Source organism: Tiliqua scincoides, chromosome 2 (assembly GCF_035046505.1).
Source record: "Tiliqua scincoides isolate rTilSci1 chromosome 2, rTilSci1.hap2, whole genome shotgun sequence".
NCBI classification, from domain to species: Eukaryota; Metazoa; Chordata; class Lepidosauria; order Squamata; family Scincidae; genus Tiliqua; species Tiliqua scincoides.
Genome location: NC_089822.1, coordinates 263,595,601 through 263,613,486, shown reverse-complemented (window position 1 = coordinate 263,613,486; position 17,886 = coordinate 263,595,601). Strand labels below are relative to the sequence as shown.

Here is a 17,886-nt window from a genome sequence, read left to right as displayed (position 1 = left end):
AGGAGGAGGAGGGAGAGTGCCACAAGAGGAGCCAGGCAGAAGCAAGAACTTGGTGGTCTCAGTGAAGCGAGAACTCAGCGAGAACTCAGCGGTCTTTTCAACATCTGGTGTAATAAAAGATCTGCATGCTTCTGAGGGGCAAAGAACTTGTCAGCATGACTTGTCAGAACTAAGTGCATCCAGGTCTGGCCCACAACTTTCTGGTGCCAGAGGCAGCATGGCCTGTTCTTTCCTCCTGCTGCTGCAGGGTCTGCACCACCAACTCTCTCAATTGGAAAGGGAAGTTCTAGCTTGCATCTCCTCCACACTGCCTGTTTGGTTCATCCCCTTCTTCCCTTTCCAAATCAAAGAGCAGTGGAGGCAGGTGGATACACAGAGGTGGGTGTCCCCTGCCAATCAGCCTGAGGCAACTGTCTCAGTTGGCCTTATAGATGGGCCTATCCTGTAACAAATTCAGGTAATTTATTTTTTAAAAGATTGATACTCTGCCCTCCCCCGTCCCCCTTCCACTGTGAGATACAGGAAGCTGGACTAGATGGGCCTTTGGCCTGATCCAGCGGGGCTCTTCTTACGGTCTTATATGTTCCCCCACAACTGGGCATCCAGGTCAGATTACAAAGTTCATTAAAATACAGATAAAAAAGCAAAAAGCTGTAGAAGAAAAGCCAGAATATGCCATCATAAAGTCACAGACCCAATACAATAAAGCATAAAATGCAGCAGTGATTAAAAATAAGCACATAAATATTTTTTTCCCTTTTTAAAAAAGTAATTCATAAGCACATATCAATGTTATACTCTCTTCTTTTTGTTTTTGTTCTGTTTATGTAATATAATAAAATTTAAGGGGGAAAAAAATAAGCACATAAATTGTATAGGCAACCTTCAGTCTCGAAAGACTATGGCATCGCGCTCTGAAAGGTGGTTCTGGCACAGCGTCTAGTATGGCTGAAAAGGCCAATCCGGGACATAAGCACATAAAGCACAAAAGCACATAAAGCACAAAAGCACATAAAGAAATAGCAAAAAAAGAAAAAGCACTATCCAAACCACTGTTTCCCACCCTGTGGTCAGTTTTCCTCTTCTGGAGGAAAAATCCATTACGGGTTACAAGCCTTGATGTGTATGCGCAACCTCCTGATTTTAGAAATGGTTTATGTCAGAAGGCCAGATGCAAGGGAGGGCACCAGGATGAGGTCTCTTGTTATCTGGTGTGCTCCCCGGGGCATTTGGTGGGCCGCTGTGAGATGCAGGAAGCTGGACTAGATGGGCCTTTGGCCTGATCCAGCGGGGCTCTTCTTATGTTCTTAGGTGGTCCGCAAGACCCTCAGAAAAAACAAGATCACCTTTGATCATTTCCAGCATCTCACTGAGTAGGCATTCCCCCATGGACCATCAGAGTGGGCTGAAGTGCCAGCTGTGGGCAGTCCATTCTCCACCATCTCTGGTAGTCCATGGGACAGTGCTCGCTCAGGAGATGCTCCCCCATAGACCATCAGAGAGGACAAAGAACGGACGACCTGCAGCCTCAGCCAACAACAAAATCTTCTCTATAAGTCATAAATTGAATACCTCTCTAATAAATCTTCTTTAATTATGACAAATTTAATTGTATTTTTGTGTGTGCAGGGATGTGGGGTTGCATGTGGTCCATGTCAATTTTAATTTTTGCCTCAGTGGTCTGCGGGCCACTAAAGGTTGGGAACCACTGATCCAAACCAAAACTAAGGTGGGAAGCCACCTAAAAAAGGAAAGGTGGGAGTGCCATATTCGCATTTAGGGTCTGTGCCTCAGGTGACACTGCCCCCCATTGCTCCTGTGCCCTATCCATCCTCCAAGCAGCAGGCATTGGTGGTTCTGGCATCCCACAAGCAGGTCTGGGTTCATCTGAAGGGACCACATCAGGAAGGTGGTGGAGAAGCAGATCACCTCCTTCTTTGCAGGTTTTTTGGGGGGGTGTGCATGCATGGAGGCGCCCTTACCTTAGACCTTCCTTGCTCAGTCTGTTGAACAGTGTGATGTGAGCCCCTGGCCCTTGCAGCCTCCAAGGGGGCTGCCTTGAGATTCTGGTCCCAACTGCTCGTCACCCAGAGCAATGCCAGCAAGTTCTGGAGTCACTTTCTTGGCTTGATCAACAAGTTCTCACTACTTCTCATTGCCACAGGATGTGGTGATGGCGTCTGGCCTGGACGCCTTTAAAAGGGGATTGGACAAGTTTCTGGAGGAAAACTCCATTACGGGGTACAAGCCATGATGTGTATGCACAACCTCCTGATTTTAGAAATGGGTTATGTCAGAATGCCAGATGCAAGGGAGGGCACCAGGATGAGGTCTCTTGTTATCTGGTGTGCTCCCTGGGGCATTTGGTGGGCCACTGTGAGATACAGGAAGCTGGACTAGATGGGCCTATGGCCTGCTCCAGTGGGGCTGTTCTTATGTTCTTATATTCTTAAGCACTGTGAGGTAGAAGCCAGAGCAGGGCCAGCCTTAGGAGCTGCGTGGCATCTCACAGGGGTCCACCAGATGCCTCAGAGCACACAAGACAACAAGAGACCTGCATCCTGGTGGTCTCCCTCACATCTGGCATTCTGAGGTAGCCTACTTCTGAAATCAGGAGGTTACACATACCACTCATTATGGCTTTTAAGTTGTGATGATCTTTTCTTCTAGAAATCTGTCCAATCCACTTTTGAGGGCATCTAGGTCAGATGCCTTCACCACATCTTGTGGCAAGGAATTCCACATATTAATTACAGGCTGGGTAAAGAAATATTTTCAGTTTTTTGTTCTAACTCTCCCAACACTCAATTTTAGTGGAGGTCCCCTGGTTCTGGTATTGTGTGAGAGGGAAAAGAGCATCCCTCTATCCACTCCATCCCTTGCATAATTTTGGACCTCTCAAACATGTCCCCCCTCAGGCTCCTCTGTCTGTCTCTCCGTGTCTCCAAGTTTATGGTTTGGGAGGTGCAACTCCCCTCTTTGCCCCTACAGTCTGCTAGCTGTCCACAGTCCTGCTGGCATCTCCTTGACTGCTCTTGACTAAGCTACACACAGACAATCTGATTCTATGAAATGAGCTGAAGCCAAGAAGGGCCAAAAATCACAGTACCCTGGGACCACCTAATTTCTTACAGCAAGCACATCGGGCATCTGCACCCAAAGGGTGGTTACTCCAGAGCCACTCATGGGCATCCCAAACAACTTGGTACCTCTTGCTCTCCGCATCTTCAATGGACTACATTGTGGGGTTGTTGTAAGGCCCTGAGAGACTTGTTTGACGTGAGTGCTATACATTTCAAGAGGGAGGAGGATTTGATAAGCAGGTAACCAGGCACCTCAGGGATGTTTTTAGGAAGATTGAAAAGGTTAAATAGTGACTTCTAGAGCACTGGAGGAATTTGAGAAGGGGGTAGGGATGTCAAGGGGGAAGCCTTCCCCTTTCTTGGAAGCGGACTTTATTTTTGAATTGCTGCAGGAGAGTTGGGTGGGGACAAGGAGGGAAAGAGAGAAGGAATATGGACAATAGAGAACCTATAGGAGGAGCAATTGACTGCTCTGCCCTACCAGAGAGAAAGGCAGCTTGCCATAGATTTCCTTCCCTCCAGATGGGAAAACATGCTTTAATTCAAAGCCCCTCTGTGCCATGAAACCCAAGTATTAACCCCTCAGTCCCTATCACCCAAGTGAAAGGAAGTCTACAGGGCTGTAGAAGGAATTGGCTCATGTCCATCCCTTGTTGTATCCCTTGCCTAACTGTCCCCATTCCCCTAAATTTTGACTGCAAGCACTTCAGGGCAGTGCCCTGGCTTCTGCTTCTGTTAAATGTAAAGTGTATACTGAATGCACTGTACAGTACTACTAGCAGTAAACAATTTAGTGAATGATCCTAATAATAATAAGGAAGACATTATTATCCTTATTATCCTGCATTATCCCTGGGGATTCTGTTCCCCGAACAGAATAAGGAAGGGAAACCACGGGTCCCCCCCACCCACCGAACCTGTTTGGAGCTGAGATCTGGTCGGGTCTGGAGGATCTTCTAATGCCCGCAGAGGCAGCCTGTGACTGCCTGCTACTAGTGAGGGCTTCAGAATGGCTGTTTTGGCAAAAAAAAGAGTGACTTTTTATACCTTATAGGCATTCTGAGACTTGGGGAAGTTCCTGGAGAGGCTTATAAGTCATTAAAAACATCACTTCCGGCTTTCACGAAAAAATTGGAAGTAGCCTTTATATAAGGCAATAAAGCGTTTCTATAAGGCATTAAAATCATCACTTCCACTTTTCACGAAAAACTGGAAGTACTTTTTTTTTTTTTTTGCTATTTTCAATCTTTCTGAGCCCAGTGGAGGCTGCGGGCGGATTCTCAGAAGACCCTCTGGAGGGACCCTCCCTTGGAGGGCGATGGTGGGGTACAGGGGGGTGAGGAGTTTAGATTCATTAGGCACTGGGGAACGTTTTGGGACAAGCGAGGCCTGTACAAGAGGGACGGGCTCCATTTGAACCAGAATGGAACCAGACTGCTGGCGCATAACATTAAAAAGGTGGCAGAGCAGCTTTTAAACTGATCCCTGGGGGAAGGCCGACAGGAGCCGAGGGGCATCCGGTTCGGGACTCCTCATCCCTATGGGATGAGGATGGGGAGGTTAGAGAACAACAAGACAAAGGCAGGGTAGGAGAAGAAATTGGGAAAGGTAGGGAGATGGGATGTGATAGACGGTTTGGCACAATGAGAGGATGCGGGGACAAAGGAGCGAATAAGCAGCCCATCCTGGGGCATTCCGTGTATAAATGCTTTTATGCGAATGCCCGAAGTCTACGAGCAAAGGTGGGAGAACTGGAATGTCTGGTGACAAGGGAAAATATTGACATAGTGGGCATAACGGAAACCTGGTGGAATGCGGAGAATCAGTGGGATACCGCAATCCCGGGCTATAAACTCTACAGGAGGGACAGGCAGGGGCGTGTTGGAGGTGGGGTGGCCCTTTATGTTAAGGAAGGGATAGAATCCAGCAAAGTAGAGATTGAAGGTGGGTCCGACTCCACCGTAGAATCTCTGTGGGTTAAATTACCAGGCTTGAGCAGCGATGTAATACTGGGGGTGTGCTATCGTCCTCCAGACCAGAAATCTGATGGGGACCTTGAAATGAGGAAACAGATCAGGGAGGTGACAAGGAAGGACAGGGTTGTAATCATGGGGGACTTCAATTATCCTCATATTGACTGGGTCAATTTGTGTTCTGGTCACGATAAGGAAACCGGATTTCTTGACGTGCTAAATGACTGTGGCTTAGATCAGCTAGTCACGGAGCCCACCAGAGGACAGGTGACTCTGGATTTAATTTTGTGCGGTACGCAGGACCTGGTTAGAGATGTAAACGTTACTGAGCCATTGGGGAACAGTGATCATGCTGCGATCCGTTTTGACGTGCACGTTGGGGGAAGAATACCAGGCAAATCTCTAACAAAAACCCTTGACTTCCGACGGGCGGACTTCCCTCAAATGAGGAGGCTGGTTAGAAGGAGGTTGAAAGGGAGGGTAAAAAGAGTCCAGTCTCTCCAGAGTGCATGGAGGCTGCTTAAAACAACAGTAATAGAGGCCCAGCAGAGGTGTATACCACAAAGAAAGAAGGGTTCCACTAAATCCAGGAGAGTGCCCGCATGGCTAACCAGCCAAGTTAGAGAGGCTGTGAAGGGCAAGGAAGCTTCCTTCCGTAAATGGAAGTCTTGCCCTAATGAAGAGAATAAAAAGGAACATAAACTGTGGCAAAAGAAATGTAAGAAGGTGATAGGGGAGACCAAGCGAGACTATGAGGAACGCATGGCCAGCAACATTAAGGGGAATAATAAAAGCTTCTTCAAATATGTTAGAAGCAGGAAACCCGCCAGAGAAGCGGTTGGCCCTCTGGATGGTGAGGGAGGGAAAGGGGAGATAAAAGGAGACTTAGAGATGGCAGAGAAATTAAATGAGTTCTTTGCATCTGTCTTCACGGCAGAAGACCTCGGGCAGATACCGCTGCCCGAACGGCCCCTCCTAACCGAGGAGTTAAGTCAGATAGAGGTTAAAAGAGAAGATGTTTCAGACCTCATTGATAAATTAAAGATCAATAAGTCACCGGGCCCTGATGGCATCCACCCAAGGGTTATTAAGGAATTGAAGAATGAAGTTGCAGATCTCTTGACTAAGGTATGCAACTTGTCCCTCAAAACGGCCACGGTACCAGAAGATTGGAGGATAGCAAATGTCACGCCTATTTTTAAAAAGGGAAAGAGGGGGGACCCGGGAAACTATAGGCCGGTCAGCCTAACATCTATACCGGGTAAGATGGTGGAATGCCTCATCAAAGATAGGATCTCAAAACACATAGACGAACAGGCCTTGCTGAGGGAGAGTCAGCATGGCTTCTGTAAGGGTAAGTCTTGCCTCACGAACCTTATAGAATTCTTTGAAAAGGTCAACAGGCATGTGGATGCGGGAGAACCCGTGGACATTATATATCTGGACTTTCAGAAGGCGTTTGACACTGTCCCTCACCAAAGGCTACTGAAAAAACTCCACAGTCAGGGAATTAGAGGACAGGTCCTCTCGTGGATTGAGAACTGGTTGGAGGCCAGGAAGCAGAGAGTGGGTGTCAATGGGCAATTTTCACAATGGAGAGAGGTGAAAAGCGGTGTGCCCCAAGGATCTGTCCTGGAACCGGTGCTTTTCAACCTCTTCATAAATGACCTGGAGACAGGGTTGAGCAGTGAAGTGGCTAAGTTTGCAGATGACACCAAACTTTTCCGAGTGGTAAAGACCAGAAGTGATTGTGAGGAGCTCCAGAAGGATCTCTCCAGACTGGCAGAATGGGCAGCAAAATGGCAGATGCGCTTCAATGTCAGTAAGTGTAAAGTCATGCACATTGGGGCAAAAAATCAAAACTTTAGATATAGGCTGATGGGTTCTGAGCTGTCTGTGACAGATCAGGAGAGAGATCTTGGGGTGGTGGTGGACAGGTCGATGAAAGTGTCGACCCAATGTGCGGCAGCAGTGAAGAAGGCCAATTCTATGCTTGGGATCATTAGGAAGGGTATTGAGAACAAAACGGTTAGTATTATAATGCCGTTGTACAAATCTATGGTAAGGCCACACCTGGAGTATTGTGTCCAGTTCTGGTCGCCGCATCTCAAAAAAGACATAGTGGAAATGGAAAAGGTGCAAAAGAGAGCGACTAAGATGATTACGGGGCTGGGGCACCTTCCTTATGAGGAAAGGCTACGGCGTTTGGGCCTCTTCAGCCTAGAAAAGAGACGCTTGAGGGGGGACATGATTGAGACATACAAAATTATGCAGGGGATGGACAGAGTGGATAGGGAGATGCTCTTTACACTCTCACATAATACCAGAACCAGGGGACATCCACTAAAATTGAGTGTTGGGCGGGTTAGGACAGACAAAAGAAAATATTTCTTTACTCAGCGCGTGGTCGGTCTGTGGAACTCCTTGCCACAGGATGTGGTGCTGGCGTCTAGCCTAGACGCCTTTAAAAGGGGATTGGACGAGTTTCTGGAGGAAAAATCCATTATGGGGTACAAGCCATGATGTGTATGCGCAACCTCCTGATTTTAGGAATGGGTTAAGTCAGAATGCCAGATGTAGGGGAGAGCACCAGGATGAGGTCTCTTGTTATCTGGTGTGCTCCCTGGGGCATTTGGTGGGCCGCTGTGAGATACAGGAAGCTGGACTAGATGGGCCTATGGCCTGATCCAGTGGGGCTGTTCTTATGTTCTTATGTTCTTATGAATCCCTGAGTATGGGATCTGTGGATACAGGGCCCCCCTGTACAAAAAAAAAAAAGGCCCTGTCTCAAAAGGGTTCAGGGGCTGAAAAAATAAGCAGAAGAAACCTCAGCAAACAGCCACTAACAAAGGAGCTATACTAGATGAAGTTAGAACAGCTGAGGGAGAGTCTAGGGAGGTGTCTCTCCCAAATGCATCACTCTTTATTTTCCTTGTGTTCTAAAGGTTCCCCTGTGCTGTCTTTATCTAAGGAGAAAATTTGCTTTTCAGCTCAGGAATACCTTCAGGGAAAGGCCTTGGATTGCTGGGAGGCTCTGACATTTGCAACTCTTTTGTCACCAGGTAAAACTCAACAACTGTGAGTCATTCTTTTTGGGAGTACAATAAGATCTGCCAAGGCAGAAATTGGATCCTTTCCTCTTCCCTCTTTCAAACAAGATCAGGGATTTGGGAACATAGGTGTTTGCCTAAATCACTTCTCCAGAATCTCAGCCTTAGTCTCTGTTTTCAAAGTTGCAGGAGTGGAACCAGGAGCAAAGCCATGAATGATGAAACATGTGAAGGTCCAGAAGCAGAAGAGGGATCAGGAGGGGCAGGAAAAGCCCCAAGCAGAGATCAGCCTGAATCTGTGATGGAGCCACAAGAGGAGTCAGGCAGGGGGTTGCAACAGTGCTGGGAAGCCCAATGGCAGCAGTTTCTCCAGACCCTGCAGACTCCATACTCTGCATGGGGGAACCTCCAACTGTCAGAGGCCACACCCTGGGATGATGCCAAGGCCTTCTTGGCCTCCTTTGAACAAGTGGCTGAAGCCTGTCAATGGCCCAGAGGAGAGTGGGTGGCTCGGCTCGTGCCTGCCCTGAGTGGAGAAGCCCAGCAGGCCTTCAGCCTCCTGGCAGCCAGAGACAAGGAGGACTATGGGAAAGTGAAGGCTGCCATCTTGAGAGGGGATGCCCTGAGAAGGGAGATACAGCGTCAGCACTTCCGGCAGTTCTGCTGCCAGGAGCTGGGAGACCCGCGAAGGATGTACAGCCAACTGCAGGAGCTTTGCTGCCAGTGGCTGAAGCCAGAGAGGCATACGAAGGAGCAGATCCTGGAGCTGCTGGTCCTGGAGCAGTTCCTGGCCAGCTTGCCAGTGGACGTCCAGAACTGGATCCGAGCAGGAGGGCCAGAGAGCTGTGCCCAGGCTGTGGCCCTGCTGGAGGATTTCCTGAGGAACCAGAGGGAGGACAACACAGTGACATGGCAGGTGAGGTCTTAATATTAATTCCAAGATCCCTAAGCAGACACAGAATGTAGAATGGGTTGTTAGAACCACTTGCCAAGCTTCAGCTAAAACTGGAGAGAATTAATGGCAGGTAGTAGAGACCAAAACTTTCACCTCCCACCACTGAACATTTTTTACCATAAAAGCATCTCTGAAATCGGATGAAAGAAGTTCAGGCTAACACTTTTATGAATCAGTAATTGGAGGAAGTGCTACATTGGGTGCAGCCATTCAGGATGGACATCTTTGTACCATTTCAATTATTTCACATTGATTGAGTAAAGTTAAATGAGTACAAACATCTGTGTTAGATACAAAAAACATGTTTTGAATTTATACTGTATGTATTATTTGTGTCTAAAAAAGGCACGTGAATCCAAGAACAACTGTAATGTTGAAAATCATCAGATTTGCTTGTTAACATTGATTCCAGAAAGTGCGTTGATACTATTTATACTGTTTCTTCACTATTTAATACCTTTCAGTATATGTAATCCTTTCAAGAACACATTCAAGCAAGTCTGCAATCCTGTATGCCAGCGGTTCCCAAACCGATGGGTCAGGCCTCACCAGGAGAACCGGAAGAAGTCCATTCCCCCTTAAGGGGGGGTGGCTGGGGAATGATAGGCATGACAGCAAACAGGGGCTGTTAAATGTAACTGAGCCCTAGTGCTGGCCATTGGGAGGGTTTAGGGGACTCTCAGCCCCTTCTGTAGCCCTTTCAGCTGCTGAAAACATTTCCATTTGGGACCCCGCCCCTGCAAAAACTTACCTGGTTCCCAGCTTCTGAGGAGAAGTTTGGAAATCACTGCTATGCACGGTGACCAGGGAGTAAGACCCATTGAACTCCATGGGTCTTCCTTCTGGGTAGATATGCATGCAGTGATACTCTTATGCCCAATCCTGTCCCCCTCACTGGGTGACATCTGTGTGTGCTACATGCTGTGTGGGGGGTGGAAAGCAGACCTGAAGGCAGAGTGGAGGTAAGTAAAAAACTTTTCCATTCGCCTCCACATCAGGTTCCAGGTCACCTATGGAGCTTTTCAGACCTATGCCAGGCATATAAGTGGCTTAAGTATGAGGAGGAAAAAAGCACAACAGGACTGAAAATCTACAGGCATAACGTTTCCCCAAATGTAAATGGCAGTAGGGAGGGAACCCTGAATTTGCCCTGTCAGTCTTAGCAGCCCAGGAGTTGAGATGGGGAAAAAACTTGGTCACCATACTTGGCTCTTTCCCTTACATAGCTTGCTCAGCTGCAAGAGACCTAGAAAGCTACAGAGAGCTTAATTCTCAGATACCACTTCTGGAATTATCCACCAAAGGAAGTCAGATCTAAGGGAGCAAGCCATATTTCTTTTCTCTTCACTGCTCCAGGAGCCATTGCAGGAGTGGGCTTTGGGTCCCCTGGAGGCAAAGGAGGGAGCCGTGGGCATCATTCAGGTGGAGAGCTGCAAAGAACATGCAGAGATATTCAAAGGCACCGAGCAAAATGTTGGTGGGGAGCTCACTTTGACAGGTAAGGGTTCAGCATGTGATGATAAGTACTGTCATGATTAGGGTGATGAAATGTAAAGGGAGATCAACATTCTGTACCTGTAGCAGCCATGTGGGAGTTTGGGCATTGGAAGGGGTGATGCAGAGGATGAGAAGGCAGCTGTTAAACATGCCTCTTCTTTCCAGGTATAGTCATTTTGCTTACATTATTGGGGTAGTGTCGAGAGACTTTTAGCAGGGGAAGGTTTCCCTGCCATTAAAATTACAGAATCTCTGTACCCAACTCTTTGCCCACAGCTGTTCAAGGGACAGGATTCTGCCCTGCTTTGCCTCTGACTGCCTCTAAGCTTGAAGAGCTGGAAGAATCCTCTTTCTCCTAAAATGTCCCTTCCTCCCCTCACAGGCACTGGAATCACACGTCCAACTTTGTTGCTTCCCCCAGAAGGTCAGGACATGGCTGAAGTTGAGCTGGCCAAGGCTCTTGGTGTCCAAGTGGAACAGGTTGGTTTGTGCGAGGTGAAGGCAGACTCATGAACCAGGTAGCAGCCATGTTCTTGTGTTGGAGATAACCAGGGCCAGTCCATCCTAGGACCAATATAGTTGTATGTTGTTTCTGGGGAACACATGCACAGGTGTGAATGCACATGTGCAGACATTTAAGGCACTGTATGATGCACAGCGTACCATTTTGAACTCTCAGTAGGATGCTGGAGGATGACTGTGTTTTTCTAGGATATCCTTAAGCAAACAAACAAACACCCTCTTTGTTTTTAAATCAGTGTGCAGGGTGTGTGCAGTGTGCATGGCCACTGAGGAGCAAATGCATGGAAGGCAAGACAAGGGGGACACTTGTGAAAATGAACTGTTACATGAGAAGAGGCATCTTGCAGGCATCCCGCCACCTGGGGGCTCACTTATCCATGAGTGGATTCCATGGGGCTGCCTCTAAATGACTGAGCCTCGTGGATGGGGTCCTGATCTAAAGGAGGAGGACACATCCACATGGTAGGGTTGCTGACATGACTGCATGAGTGAGTAAAAGGCACCTTGCTGCCTGGTGTACATAAAATTGCAGCCAAAGGTCACTGTCAAACATCTGTCCGTGCAGCCATTTTACCCAGAAAAGTGGTGCGTTGTCCAGTGCATGCCAAACTCTGGCCTCTGCTTCCGTCCTGGGGTCCCATTTTTCTCCCAGCAAAGTGTCTTTCCGGTTTCAAGGCCCACCCTGGGATATAAGCAGCTGGCAGGAATGGATGCAGGAGGGGAAGCAAGACAGGGTTCAGCTCCCTCTTCCAGATTACCACCTTGGTATGAAACCATGCATCCTGTCTACCATCCACTTATAACTCCTGACCGGCAACCTAATTCCTAGGTCCCCTTCTAGTCTTAACCACATAACATAAAGCACATTGGCAGTACAACACACACACACACACACACACACACACACACAATGGCCAGCTCACCTGTCCGAGCATACCTTGGCTAATTGATTGTAGCAGGCTGATATTTAAGAAAATGAGAGGAGCCCGGCTGGATCAGGCCAAAGGCCCATCTATTCCAGCTTCCTGTATCTCACAGTGGCCCACCAATCACAAAGGCCCACCATTCTGTTCATGAAAGCAGAATCTGTCTTAATTCTTCTGGACGTTGGAGTTAAAAGTGTGTGTTCTCACACCTGAAAATTTCCTCTGTTCTTTGTGCAACACATTTTGAAGTTGGGGTGGGGATGTTTTCTTGTTTCTTGCAGATGATGAGCCCTAGTAAGACAGGTGGGACTTTGCACATGGTTGAGCAGACTCCAATGCAATCAAATCAACAGACCACATTCTGGCAAGTTCTGCCGGAGGATGGCGAAAATGTGGGTTCCATAGGTAAGGACCTGAGGTTACATCTTATTGATTTATTGTGAAATAGAAAAAAAGAATGCAATATAAAAGGATAGGAATCCATGAATTTTCTTTTGAATGCATGAGAAGTAAACGTTTGCTTGTTTCTCCTTCTGTACACAAGAGGGAGCTTTCAGTCCCCGACTTGGCCTTGCTCCCCATCCAGTGAAAAAGGAAGAGACATTCCTCCTGGATTCTGTGGCAAGTCAGAGACTCCCCGGGCAGGAGTCTGGTAAGTAGTTGGAGTGGAATTCTTCTTGCAAAAGGTGACAATACCTGGTTTCTTTCAGGAAGACATTCCTAATTATGTTTCTTCTCATCCAGAAGTACATTGCTCAGATTTTCTTACAGCTGGCAGTAACAGATGGACGGCTCAGTCCTAACCTGCTCTGGAACAGGCTGACCACATGGCCTGCACTGTTTCCAGCTCAGGTTAGGTGTAGGGTAAGGTCAATTCAGGGCAAGGGGATATTTTTCCCCTTCCCCCATGTCGAGCACCAGCCTGCCCTATGGAGTTACTTGGATCTGTCCCACAAATCTAGCTGGTGCAAATCCAAGCAGCCCATGTAAGGCTGCAAGGCCAGGAGTGGGGGTTAGGATTTGGCCTGTACTGCTGAGGCCAAACCCAGCCCCACTTCCTATACCACCCTCCCTTGCCCTAAGACGCCCCCTTCCTCTTTCACCCTCCCACAACACACTGAGCCAGTTGGCCCAAACCTACCCTGCTCATCTGGCCTTCTGTAGCCAGCACAGGGAGCGTGCACTGACTGGCTCAGCAGCAAAATAGAATTGCCTTCTCAGTTATGTTGAAAAGGCCAAGAGGGGTTTTTCATTTCTCTGCATCTGTGCAGAAAAATTGCAGTAGCTGCTACTGGGATAGCTCTATTTGTTTAGCCTTTTATTAGTAGTGTAATAACAAATATTAAAAGACAAAGTCAAATGTGTCTGTAGAGAAACCCAAGACCAACTTTAAAGTGGCCTGATGACCTGACCGTAGCCCAATGGTGTGGTGTCAAGCAGGGCTGAATGAGAATCCCAGTGGCCAAGGAAAGAGCCTTTTGGCTGCATCATTCTTCCTCCTACTGAGTAATGGAAGTAAAATCTGGCATGCAAAACTAGCCACATTTCAGAGTTGTGTAAGCACCGGGATCTCTGCATCCAGAAGTCGAATCTGTGCTTCTTTCTCAGACAAGTTTGGTTCAGTATTTGAACAGAGAGTGGTCACATCCCTGGATAAGAATAGGGCATGGGAGTAGCCTTGAGAGGCTATAAAAGGAGCATAAGGGGAAAGATGGCACTGAGGATGTTGCAGGAAGCTTGAAAAGAAGTCACTAGAACATGTTGCTCTCTTTGTCTACTCAGAATCAGATGATGGGACAGGAACTCAGCTCAAGGTGAAGAATCCTCTGGTTGGAAGAAATGAATCACATGAAATACCCAGGACAATAGCAGGGAATGTGCCGGTGACAGCAGAGGAAAGATTTGCATCTACCAGCAGGCAAGGAACAGAACCACGTATGAGATGCAAGGAATCTGGTAAGCTCCAGGAAGGTCTTGGACCTGCCTACAACAATCCCAGCCCAGTGGATACAGAGGGGGAAAAGGCATCATTTTCCAAGTATGGCAGAAGGTACCATTCTAAGTCGGGACTTATTCTTGAACACAGTGGAGAAGAGTGCAATGAAGACACCCCACTGGGGGGAAAGATCCTGCCGAATTCAGACCTTGAGAAACATCACAGTAGCCAGACGGATGTGAAAAATTATGATTGCCTAGAGGTTGGGGTACGTATCCATTCCGATTCATTAACAAAACACGAGATAATTCATACTGTGGAGAATCCTCACACATGCCCTGATTGTGGGAAAAGTTTCTCTTGGAGATCAAATTTATTAAGGCATCAGAACATTCATACTGGAGAGAAACCTCACAAGTGCCCTGAATGTGGAAAGCGTTTCAGATATATGACAGATGTGAGGAGACACGAGACAGTCCACACAGGGAAAAAACCGTACCAGTGCCCTGTGTGTAGGAAAAAATTCTCTCGGAAATCACATTTGTTAAGGCACGAGATAATTCATACTGGAATAAAACCTCACACGTGCCCTGAATGTGGGAAGTGCTTCAGAGATGTGGCGGATTTGAGGAGTCATCAGACAATCCATTCAGGAAAAACACGACACCAGTGTCCCGAGTGTGGAAAATGTTTCTCCTGGAGAGCACAATTGTTAAGACATCAGAAAACCCATACTGGAGAGAAACCTCACAAATGCCCTGAGTGTGGAAAGCAGTTCAGAGATGTAACAAATCTGAAGAGTCATCAGGCCATCCACACAGGGCAAAAACCACACCAGTGCCCTGAGTGTAGAAAAAAATTCTCACGGAAATCACATTTGTTAAGGCATCAGATCATTCATACTGGAGAGAAACCTCACAGATGCCCTGAGTGTGGAAAGCACTTCAGAGATGTAGCAGATTTGAAGAGTCATCAGACAATCCACACAGGAAAAACACCACACCAGTGTCCCGAGTGTGGAAAATGCTTCTCTTGGAGAGCACAATTGTTAAGACATCAGAAAATCCATAGTGGAGAGAGACCTCACAAATGTCCTGAGTGTGGAAAGCAGTTCAGAGATGTGACACATCTAAGGAGTCATCAGACCATCCACACAGGGAGAAAACCACACCAATGCACTGAGTGCAGGAAAAGGTTCTCTCGGAGATCACATTTGTTAAGGCATCACAAAATTCATACTGGAGAGAAACTTGACCAGGATTCAGCTGTAAATTCCCGTACCCAAAATTCCTATCTTCATTCTCCCCCCTTGGCTTCTGTAGTCAGAGAAAACCCAACAGGAGAGGCCAACCCTCGCTTGTGCTCGTAACAGTTTAGTGTGACCTTTGACAAGCAAGAAAGAAGTGTTCATAACATAATGTTACATGAACAGTTCTGTTCACTTGCATTTGTGTTTCTAAAACATTTTAAAAAAACCCAATTCTATAATGGACCAAGAAAACTCAGTGGAAGAAATAAACAACCTGTTCTTATTATGCTACCATCTCAATGAAGAAAGAGCAGGAAAAATGACAACAGAGTGTGATAAACGATGCCTTTTCATCAAGGCTGCAGTCCTATCCACACTTTCCTAAAAGTAAGCTCCATTGAACACAATAGGATTGACTTCTGAGTAGACATACACAGGGTTGCACTGTAAGAGAACAAAGGCACCGGTTATTCCTAACCACTGTGATATACATAATGCAAACCAAGTACTTTGAGAAAAAAAAAGCAGGGCTACTAGGTAATGAGAGAGACACACATATAATACTTGCAGAAGAGGAGACCCTACAGGTGTAAAAAGGAATGTGCAAATAATTGTGTAACAATCACTGCAAAGTGAAAACTCAAGGTGCTTCCATGGCCCAGGGTATCACTGCAGCCTTTGTAGCCTATCCTATTCATTCTTTAAATGTTGTATACTCTTGGATGTGTCATTTGAGTGTGCTTTTTTTTTACCAGTTAGTCTTTGATGGGCAGCCTTTTGGAATTGTCAGCCATACCCCTCCTAGCAAAAGGGGATGTGTCAGATAACTGCATTAGACATATGCCCCAATCCTATGGGCCCACTGCACATCCAGAACTCAAGCATCATGCTTTATGGTGGTCCAAAGCGCGACCCCCATTCTGTGCAGATGGGCTGCCACTATAAGCAAGCTCCGGCACAGTGTAGGTCGCACAGGCAGGCTGTGTTAACTGCGTTAGACTAAGATGGTACACGTTACTTTTCTCTTTTCAGAGATGCCACATTTGCTGTTAACTAAGCAGTCAGGCAACATCCCTCTATCAAATCAGAGGCCTACAGAAGCCTCTTTTTCGCTATTAGCACCATTCTCCAACTTTTGGTCAGAGTCCTCCCATTCCCCTGCATCAGAGTCAGTGAGAAGCCAGGTGTGACCAGCGTGGAACACCGACCACCACCTTTATACAATTAAGCTTCTTTATATAAATAAAAAAGTTAGATTGTATTTTTGAATTTCTTCACATATTTGTATATGCACAAATGCATATGTAGAGGGTGGGCCAAAGTAGGTGTGCAGTACAGGTTGGATCGTGGTCATTTCTTTCCATTTTTGTTTTTCATTTATGGACAGCTAACCAGGATTGGTGTGTTGCAGTGTTGGGGGCAGGTTCCAGGGATGTTGCAACACTGATGGAGGACATTTCAAGCACTTAAGAGACTAAACGTGACCTGATCAGTCCTGTATACCTGCTTCTGGCCCACCCTGTCACACGTGGGCGCACACACACACTTCTCTCCAGTGGTGTAGTGAGGGGGGGTGCAAAGCACTAAGTTCTGCAGGGCAGTACAAAGGTCATTTGGCATGTGGGGCCGATAAATTTTTGGGACCCTCCCCATGACAAAAATATTCTCAGTAATAGTCATGATATGAAATGAATAATAATGGCTGGAAAAGAAGGGCAGACAGTGAACATTCTCTCTTACTGAACTTATATATAATCAGTTTCACATCTGCAGTGAACATGCGAGAGCAGAACCCAAATCAAAACATGAAAGGAATGCCCAGCAAGCCGAATGTGTGGTCTGTCATATAAACAAAGCTGTTTTCTTGTAAGGCAAAACATACGTATGTTGATGCAGAATACATGTGGTTTCTAAGAGCATGCTTGCAACAAGCTCTTTATTCACAGTGTAATCCACTTTTTGTTGCATAAGGCAGCTATGTTTTGCTTTTCTGGGTTTTTGGCTATAGCAGGGGTGCTCAATAGGTGGATCGCGATCTACCAGTAGATCGCGAAGCAAAATGAGTAGATCGCGGAGTGCCGACCCCCCCCTTCAGGTGCCTCTGGGAGGAAATGCCGGGAGTAAGGCCCATTGTACTCAATGGGGCTTACTCCCAGGTAAGTGTGGCTAGGATTGCAGCCTCACAGCCTAATCCTAAGCATGTCTACTCAGGAGTAAGTCCTGTTATACTCAGTGGGGCTCAAGGTACACCAACATACATTGTACACATAAATGTTATATGTTATGATGGTGCGAACACTGTAAAAAAAACTCTGGTAGATCTCCGGGCCTTGCTGGGTTTCAAAGTAGCTCTTGAGCCAAAAAAGTGTGAGCACCCCTGGGCTATAGCTTTTGATAGAATAGAGATATTTCAGTGGGGCTTGTTTCACTGAATTCTGCCTGAAATTATGTTTTGATTGATATATAACACAATGGTATTACAAGTGTGCACCACTTAACAACTGTTTGCTTAATGATGGACTGCGTATATGATGGTGGTCAAACAACAAAGAGGCTCTTTATGAGGCAGTCCGGACTTCCACAGCCCGCAGCAGAGTGTCTGTTTACTCAACAAAGAGGCTCTAAATGCCAAGCAGAGGTAATCCGTCTCCAGTAGCCTGTGCAGCCAGCTAGTGTGTCTGGCAGGCAGTGTCTG

General features: G+C 46.9%; 1 protein-coding gene across 2 annotated transcripts; it reads left to right on the top strand.

Annotated features, from left to right (window-relative positions):
• Positions 1–8,051: 8,051 nt before the first annotated feature.
• LOC136640341 (zinc finger and SCAN domain-containing protein 12-like) lies at positions 8,052–15,517 on the top strand. 2 transcript variants are annotated; one of them, XM_066615394.1, is made up of 7 exons: positions 8,052–8,118; positions 8,296–9,022; positions 10,418–10,559; positions 10,941–11,038; positions 12,288–12,411; positions 12,551–12,658; positions 13,789–15,517. In XM_066615394.1, exons 2-7 carry the CDS (start codon positions 8,318–8,320, stop codon positions 15,309–15,311), a joined length of 2,700 nt encoding a protein of 899 aa, XP_066471491.1. In that variant the 5' UTR covers positions 8,052–8,118; positions 8,296–8,317; the 3' UTR covers positions 15,312–15,517. The 2 variants fall into 2 exon arrangements, with proteins under 2 accessions (XP_066471491.1, XP_066471490.1); XM_066615393.1 differs by having other exon boundaries at positions 8,290–9,022.
• The last annotated feature ends 2,369 nt before the right edge of the window (positions 15,518–17,886 follow it).

Coding starts and splice junctions, on each gene's coding strand:
- LOC136640341 (XM_066615394.1), top strand. CDS start 8,318: ATGAATGATGAAACATGTGAAGGTCCAGAAGCAGAAGAGGGATCAGGA. Junction 9,023..10,417: donor ACAACACAGTGACATGGCAG/GTGAGGTCTTAA, acceptor TCACTGCTCCAG/GAGCCATTGCAGGAGTGGGC. Junction 10,560..10,940: donor TGGGGAGCTCACTTTGACAG/GTAAGGGTTCAG, acceptor CTCCCCTCACAG/GCACTGGAATCACACGTCCA.